Here is an 8,824-nt window from a genome sequence, read left to right as displayed (position 1 = left end):
CATCTGAACACACCGCCCTCCTAACAGCCTTTAAGCACTAAGAAACTGAAACAGACCAAACTACGAGAATCCAGACCAGTCCAGTCTGATCCAGCCAAGCTGTCAGGTTCTCGTAGTTCCTTTTCAGTCCGGTCCAGTTCGGTCCTGTTCTGGTTTTTATGGTTCTTCAAACAGCTGGAGGTCCAGCCTGACAACAATCTCTCCTGTGGGAACCTCATGGAGCAGCAACCGCTTCGTGATTGGTCCTTTGGAGCCCTGGTCCTTCTTTATTTCAGCCAACCGGATCTCTGTCCTGCCCAGGAAGTCTGGGGAGGGAGTCAAAGAGACAATGTGTGGGATGCAAATGTCTCTTCTTGTAGAGCAGGTAATCTGAGGGAAAATCTCTTAAGCGAGCGTTGGATTATTACTGACCGTCAGGTGAGAACTGGTCTCGCTCGAACACAGTGACACAGAGGACGTCCTGTTCCAGGTCCTTTATAAAAAACTGACAGTTGGAGTTCCACTTAGGATTCAACGTGTCCTACAGAGAGAGAGAGAGAGAGAGCGGAGAGACAACAAGCCACTGAAAGGATCTGATACACATACTGGAGTCATTCACACATTATAATAGACATATGTGAGTTTCTGCACGTGTACAAATGAGTAAATACAACAGTATCCTGTGGATCTTTGTCCTCACTAAATCATAAAACATCACTTCCAGCCAGCTGATGCACTGGTGCTTGTTTCGGAGTTATAACAGCAGACTTGCAGACGATGCAGAACCAGGATAAAGAATAAAAACAATGTTTCATCAGTGTTTATATTATAGTTTTAAACGTGCAGTTAACATCTTTACTATTTAAAAATTTAAACAAGAAAAATGTGAAAACAAGAATGGAAAAAAAATGGCCGAATGTTAGCAGGAATTAAGGGGGAAGTCCATTGAGTTCTTACACCATTTTCCTCTCATTAGTGTCTAAAGGAGGATGGAGGAGGAACATGAATGAATCTATACAAAATTCTCTTAATATCTACTCAATAACGTAACAATGTAAAATAAAAACCACACATGCCGAGGCCATGGTCATACCTGTAATGTTTTTGTGATATGGCACTGGGAACCCATGGTCACCTCACAGTATGGGTTACTTTTTCCTGGAAATACAAGACAAACTTTATCTTTATTAGTGTTTTCTGTTTTCTTTTATCGTGTTTTGAGGCGCAGGAGAAAAAAACTAAAGTAATTTCATGCACTTTCTAGTAGAAAAGAATCACTGCACATATTGAACTGTGTGCGTACGTACCATGAGAGCGACAGGGTTTCAGCTCGATTCCCTCCACGATGTTGACCATCAGTCGACCGATACCTGTGGCCCTCTGAGAACGAACTGAGAGACAACGTGGAAATTAGACGCTGTTATTGAAAATCATAAAGTTTGATTTTTATTCATTTAGAAGTATTTTTCTATTGGCTTCAGCGTGGAGCGAAGAAAAGGAGAGATACCTAGATACGCCTTCTCTCTCTTCTTCTTCTCTGTCTCAATGAAGAGCTCTGAAGCCGCCTTAATTTTCTGAACCCACGCCGTCCTGCATGAACACACACACACACACACACACACACACACACACACACACACACACACACAAAATCACATGGTTTAATATCTAAAAATAAGCACAGACATTTTAAGCCAACTTCTGTTTGTTATTTCAAGATCTCAGCAGTGAAGTCGGAGAGTAAAAAGTGATTGTAACCAACAGGAAAGACGGTCAAGACCATAAACATGAGACATGGGATTGTGAAATATGCAAAAACGTATCTGTGTGTATTGTATGTGTGTATTACCTTTCGTTGATGCTCTCGGCTCTGAGTGTGTAAACTCTGTCTATGTGAGAGATGTGGAAGAGAGGCTCATCTCCTGACGGGTCCGTTGGCAGCTTCACTAACACTTCATTTAGGAAGATTGGCTGAAGGAGAAGAGAAGAATAAAACACAGAGGTCACACAAGACAAAATGGACACAGACTTGGAAAGCTAAACCAAGTCTGGGTGTCACTTCAGACAAGGTAACCAAGACAGTTTTCTTACCTCCCGTTTTTTAACTCGACAAAATGCTGAGAAGTTGATTCATGCTTTTATTTCTGCTGCTAGACTTTTAACAAAAACAAGGAGGAGAGAGCAGATCACTCCTGTTCTGGCCGCACCACATCGGATCCCTGGATCTTTTAGAATCGATTTTTAAAGTCCTTTACTTACTTGTATGCAAAGCTCTTAACGGATTGGCTCTAACATCACTGATTGTCTGTCATTATCTGTCCCTCCACGAGCTCTTAGATCGTCTACAGCAGGGCCTCTAAATGTCCCAAATGTCCCACTAAATAAAACTGGGGAAGCCCTTCACCCACTATGCACCTAAACAGTCGAACACCCTACCAAGAAATATTAGAGGGGCGGATGCAGAGGACGTTTTTAACGACGACTGAAAACATACCTGTTCAATTTAGCTTTTAATTAGATCTTTGAGTTTTAGTTTTTTATTTATTTTTTTATGTTTTTGTCTTAAATGTTTTCCCTGTTTTTTTTTAATGATTTCCTTGTTTTAACTTCCTTTCTCTTTTATATTTGTCAAAACACTTTGAGCTGCATCCCGTGCATGAAAAGTGCTGTATAAATAAAGTTTATTATTATTATTATAATTATTATTACTGAGCAATTAATGACTGGTCACTATTTTGTTCATACAGCAGTAAAGACAGAGTGTGTGTGTGTCGTCTCACCGTCTTGTACATGCGGTACTGCAGGTGTGTTTTCGAGGAGAAGACTTTGTCCGAGCCAGACGAGCCCAGAGGTTTGGTCACCTGCGAGAGGGACGGAGAGAAAGATTTAGAAATAACTTCCAGCGACACACAGAGCCACTGCGAGGAGGCAGAGTAACGTCACACTCACCTGCGTCAGCAGCAGGAAGTCATTGAACAGGAAGCCGTAGAGCTCTTTGCTGCTCTTGGCTTTAAATAGTTTCCCGCTGTGGAGGAACTTCCTGGGACCCAGACAGTTGGTGACAGAGTTAAACACCAGTTGCTGAAGGACAGAGAGGGAAAGAAAATGTTTTTCTTCTATTGATGAATTCATCATTTAGTGTATAAAATGTCAAACATGACAATAATATAATAAAAGATTGAAATCACAAGTTACGAGAATCTAAAGTGACGTCTTCAAATGGACTTCTGTCTGTTTCGTTTGGAGCATGAATACTCACACAAACTACCCTGGATAGATTAGGGTTAAATATGAGGACAAATCAATAAAAACTAACAATATATATTATAAATCATCATTAGCTGCAGGAGCCTCCTGGTTAACTGGAAGTCGGTCAGATGAGATCAGAGCAGATTTCTGATGAAATACTGCAGATACTTATTAATTATCCTTTAACTCTGTCTGGATAACCACAGGTTTCTGCTGTTCAGTGTTTGGCAAGATGATGCACGTGTGTGTTGCAGTCACCTCAGACAGGCCTTCACACTGAACATGAGCCTGAATCCACTCCAGACGATCCGAGTTTTCCTTCTCCCTCACGCCCTCGTTCACCTAAAAACACGCAAACGCACGGAAGATCAAAAGACACACACGGTGAATTCCTGTGTCGCCAGAAGTTAAAAACAAACGCTTAATAACAAGGAAACAAAGCCGAGACATTTAATGTGTGTGTGTGTGTGTGTGTGTGTGTGTGTGTGTGTTCACCTGTGAACACAGCTCCTCTGCTTTCTCCAGGGCAGCTTTCAGGTGGCTGTGGTCTGGATGTGACTCTGGAGTATTTTCTAAGGTCTGGAATTAAGAACAACAGAAAAACAAGAAAGAACCAGGAAGTGAAGTGAGCTGCTATGATGTAAAGAGTTTTTGAGATTAAATTCCTTGGGGTTGTGATTGATCATAAACTAACATGGAAACAACATATTGATTATAGCAAATTCTATATAAAGCTAGGAAGCACAGAAGTGTTTAAAACAAGTATAAATTCAATAGGTTCACCACAAAAACGAGCCAGACATATTATTATATGATCACACCAATTAATTGTTTCTAAATTCTCAAACTATGAAAATTTATTGATTTAGTTTATTATGAAAGTTTTTTTTTTTAATACAGGAGAGTAAATATGATCTGAAAGGTGTTTGTAAGTTTATGGTACAAAAAGATAAAAAAGGGATTAAAAGGAATGTGTCTCTATAGTTGGTGTCAAATTATAGAACAACGCCAAAATAAAATTTTAAAATGTGTAATGATGCTTGATCTATAAAGTTATTTTTGAAGGTTACAAATGTGAATGATTTTTCTTTCCTTAATTTATGGAACAATAGAAATATGAATAAAATTTTTTTTAAAAAGTGTAATATCCTTTTGTTTTTGTTTTGTTTATATTTAATGTGTGTGTGTGTGTGTGTGTGTGTGTGTGTGTGTGTGTGTGTGTGTGTGTGTGTGTGTGTGAAACATACATTCTTGATGATGAGCGGGTAGCGTGTGACTCTCTGCATGGGTTTGAGCAGGAAACTGGACAGAGGCATTCCCTTACACCTGGGGTCCATGGCCAACCTCTGACAGAGAGACAGTGAGGGGGAGGGAGAGAGAGGGAGAGAGAGAGAGAGAGAGAGAGAGAGAGAGAGAGAGAGAGAGAGCATTACAACAGCTGCTACATCAATATGTGAATGACAGTGTACTTTAAAATTAAGTTTTTCTGCAAAGACTATCGGCTGAAATCATTAACATTTGACAGTGTTAAACGGCTGCAGTGATGCTTAATGCACAATGTTTAATTATTAGATCTGTTTGCATTATAATATCAAATTATAATACAGTAATTATGATTATAATTGTTCTAGATTAACCAAAGTTCCTGGGGGATTTACTGTGAAACTTGCCTTTTAATCAAAAGTTAACATCTTTACGTACATCGCTTATTTATTTCTTCTGAATGACTCAAATTAAAATGCAGAAATGCTCGACTTTAATGAGGCACCTTGAGGAAATCTTTGATCTCAGGATTGTCGTCGGTTTTCTGCTGAATCAGCGTGGCTCCGTTGAGCTGACACGAACAGAACCTGAGCAACGGGATGGATCAAAGGAGCGGGAGATGTTAGTGACGGTTCAGTTCCCGGCTGATCAAAGTCGAGATGAAACATTAGATCAGAGCAGAGACAGAACCTGATGTAGGGCTGCATGTGAGGCAGCTGGTTGGTCAGGATGTCACCAATCATCTTCACCGGCATCCGATCTCCTGACATCTTCTTCCTCACTCGCAGAGCCCTGTCGGGGGGGAAACGGGGGGATGATGGGAAGTTTGGTCTTCTGTGTCATTAGAGCTAAAAGATAAAAGCTGTATATATATTTAACTGTATGACACAAATGAGCCATGAGAAAAAAAAAACCTATATGTTGATATAAACCCAGAGATTTTTGGGGTTTCCAGCTGTGCCAGATGTGCGTCAGTGCCAAACCTCACTGACTTTTATGTAAATTTGGGAAAAGGCAGTGAAGAGAGAAAACAGGACCTGTTAGTAGCCTCATTAAAAGCAGCTGAACTTTACAATGCAAAGCTGCGTTCGGGGCCGATGTTATCTTTAAAATTCAAATGAAGGCCGCTGTGTTGCGCGTCAGATGCAAATATCTGCACGAGACGTAAAACCACGATCCCGCGCCGCGTGGGAACGAGTGTGTGGCGCTTTACTTGAGCAGTTTGATGTTGCACATGATGAGCTCCTTCCAGTTGACGAAGATCATGGCCACCTCCTTCTCCGTCAGCAGCTCGCACTCCAGCAGAGGTTTGTGGAAAATCTAAACACACACACACACACACACACACACACACACACACGGAGAAAAGTGCATTTTTAACATTAGGTACTTTACTTAAAAGTTAGTTTGTTACTTCAAATCTCACTACGGGAAATCAGTCAGTACTGTCCGAGGATGTTACAGCTTCTTTCATGTGGGACGTGTGTTTTTAATCTTCACTTTAACCATTTAAATGCCTCAAAATTAAAAGTATTTATTGTTTTTTCTGCTCAGGTTAATTCTCAGTAATGTGGCAAAACGAGAACACAAGAACCTAAAAGGAAGAATTTGCAATATTGAGAGTAAATTAAACGTCTTTGGTAAATGTTTTGAGTGTTATACAGTGTTTGAGCCCAGGTGATCACAGGTGTGTATGCGTTCTCTACCTCTGTGACGAGCTGCAGGTCGTTGACGTAGTTCTCCTCGGTGACGATGAGCTCGTGGATGTATCCCTGCCTCTTCCTCTCCATGGGACTCAGCATGTCCAGCAGATGGAGGTCAGCACACCCTGAAACACACACACAGCTGTCAATCAAACATCCTCGAGCACGGAGGGAGTGAAAAATCCTATTATCACCTGTGTTAATACATTACCAGCAACATACATACCTGAGATAAACAAAGAGGGTAACTGTGGTGCGCTCTGGAGGAGTGACTGACCCAAGAGTTTGTCGGTTTTTTAATTTAATGTGAGTCTGTGTTGTGATCAGTGTGTTACTGTGATTGTGCGTCTCACAATCAGATCTCCAACATATGTGTATTGGCATTTGTGTGAGTGTGTAGAGATTAAAGAGTGACGTACATTTGTGAAGCTTCCTATTAATGGCTTCCGCTGGATTCAGATTTGACTTTAAACTTTTAAATACATTTTTACTAGACTAAAAAGTTATTTAGCAAATGCTTGAATTTATTGACACTGGATAAGAAGCAGAAAATGGTTGGGTGGATTAACTAATAAGAAATATAATAAGATTAATAATAATGATAATGATTCTTAATTAATGTATTCATTTTTCATACAGTTTTAGCTTTGGTTGTGCTGACTTTAAAGCTGCATCAATCTGTTTTTGGCCACTAGGGGGCAGAAGAACTGCATAACAAACTGAGAAACACAGAAAATGATGCTATTATTGCATTATAAAATGAACTATTTATACAGCCTCTCTCTTAATCTCTTAGATTAAGTCATTTAATTAAGTGTTCATATAAAATTACTGCAGCTTTTAGCTTTATAACTCACTAATGATAAACTTAATGAAGTTAAAAATGCTGGCGTATTTTTTAAATATGTCTTTAGAAACAGGACCAGAAGTGTAAAAGTGAATGTTTTATCTATAATTGCCAATTTAACAGGAAGCTTCCTAAGGTTTAAAGCAGTTGTGTGTGTGTGTGTGTGTGTGTGTGTGTGTGTGAGAGAGAGAGTGAGAGAGTAACGAGGCCAGTCGACTGCAGTCTGTCTCAGAGCGTTTAATCATCAGGACCAGTCAGATTCACCGCTTCATCAAAATCTCCACCAATAAAACCTCAGGACATTTTTACTATCAACGCTACGCTAACATTCTGTACATTTCATTCACTCCGTCACTCATTCATCCATTCATGTATCCTTTTTATTCCTTTGTGTATCCATCTGACCATTCATGTCCATAAAATTGCTCATTCATGCTTTACTTTCACTCGCTCACTCACTCACTCACTGTTCATTCATGCTCGCATTGACACCAAGTGCAGTCTGGTTACATTTGGCTTGGCTGTTAATCCATTCGTCCATTCATCAGAGTTGCTATTTATATTTCACATGAAGCATCAACCGTTACCATTCATCAGATTAAGCATAGACCATACACAGCTTTTATTTTTTTCTAAACAAACCAGACTAGACCAGAGCCATGCCTCAGAGCATAGATGAGCAAAAAAGTGTGTGTTTTTGTTAAAAATAAAAATGTTAAAATTTTTCTAAATGCAAAGTATGTGCTGCTTCCACCTGAACCGTTCTGAGTCCCCAGATGATTTAAGATTAATGCTAACAGGGACAAAGGTGGCTGCAGATGGGAGCGTTAGCATGTAGTAACAGGAGGAGGTACATTACCAGCACGGCTCTGGTTTAGCTGGGTCTTTGTTCTAATCTAAAATACTCACTCTGACTGTGAGGAGTCTCGACCATCTGTTACCAAACTGACAAAGACTTAATCTCTGATGCTGAAAACCAGGATATGAATTTAAAAAAAAACAAACAAAAACAAAACAAAAAAATGCTCCCAAAACTAACGACCCAGTCTGGGCCTCCAGCCTCAGTTTGTCAACCAACAGATGGTCTTTGACTCATCAGCCAATCAGAGCGCTTCACCTCCAATACTGACATACTGAGGAGCCAATGGGACCCAAGCAAGTTAATAATAATAATAATAGTAATCATAATAATCATAATATCTCTATTGCTCGTAGTATAAAAAGTTGCGTAGTTCCATAATCGTTTCATCCGTTGTTTGTGTTTCTGAGGGTAAACATTAAAATCACAATACTGTCATCTGGATAAACAGAAAATAAAACAATACAAATCTGATATGGCAACCACTATAACACTAGTCTGTTGCTATGGGAACAAAGAGAAGTGTGGCTCTGTTGCTGTAGGAGAGTGGCAAAGATACACCAGGGGGGTGTATGTTACCATGGTAACCGGTGATATACAGTATATATTCTGTTTGAAAGTGAGGCTGTGCTGTTTGTGTCTGTATGTGAGAGTCCGTCTGTCTCTGTCCCTCAACACAGACTTTAAGTCGGTTAAACGATATGAGTGTAATATGATACTTGATGTTTTAAGGACTTGGTACAGCTCTGTGAAGATGTGGCTGCTTTTTTGGGAACACACTGTTAAAAATGTTCAATATGAGGCGCAGGAAAATTGAGGCTGCAAAATCGGATTTGGAAAAACAGCTAGAGTCAGTCTCTTCTCGCTTTTATGTCTAGTCGTCCAGTCCTGCGCCTCAGTAACTACTTCTTCCTGAAGATTTCG

General features: G+C 39.9%; 1 protein-coding gene across 1 annotated transcript in view; it reads right to left on the bottom strand.

The window, feature by feature from the left end:
• itsn1 (intersectin 1) overlaps positions 1 to 8,824 on the bottom strand; it is a 39,100-nt gene continuing 30,276 nt past the window's right edge. Inside the window, exons 32-46 of the mRNA XM_022748143.1 lie at positions 6,198 to 6,319; positions 5,705 to 5,811; positions 5,182 to 5,283; positions 4,997 to 5,078; positions 4,476 to 4,574; positions 3,724 to 3,807; positions 3,487 to 3,570; positions 2,929 to 3,060; positions 2,760 to 2,840; positions 1,829 to 1,950; positions 1,487 to 1,569; positions 1,287 to 1,370; positions 1,073 to 1,137; positions 412 to 520; positions 1 to 305 (exon numbers count right to left, since the gene is read on the bottom strand). Coding sequence (XP_022603864.1) covers positions 157 to 305; positions 412 to 520; positions 1,073 to 1,137; positions 1,287 to 1,370; positions 1,487 to 1,569; positions 1,829 to 1,950; positions 2,760 to 2,840; positions 2,929 to 3,060; positions 3,487 to 3,570; positions 3,724 to 3,807; positions 4,476 to 4,574; positions 4,997 to 5,078; positions 5,182 to 5,283; positions 5,705 to 5,811; positions 6,198 to 6,319 — 1,505 coding nt within the window. The 3' untranslated portion in view covers positions 1 to 156. The remainder of the gene's footprint in view (positions 306 to 411; positions 521 to 1,072; positions 1,138 to 1,286; positions 1,371 to 1,486; positions 1,570 to 1,828; positions 1,951 to 2,759; positions 2,841 to 2,928; positions 3,061 to 3,486; positions 3,571 to 3,723; positions 3,808 to 4,475; positions 4,575 to 4,996; positions 5,079 to 5,181; positions 5,284 to 5,704; positions 5,812 to 6,197; positions 6,320 to 8,824) is intronic.

The sequence above is a fragment of the Seriola dumerili genome, unplaced genomic scaffold, assembly GCF_002260705.1.
Source record: "Seriola dumerili isolate Sdu_G_001 unplaced genomic scaffold, Sdu_1.0 BDQW01000120.1, whole genome shotgun sequence".
NCBI lineage: Eukaryota > Metazoa > Chordata > Actinopteri > Carangiformes > Carangidae > Seriola > Seriola dumerili.
This window is presented reverse-complemented; position numbering and strand designations above follow the sequence as displayed.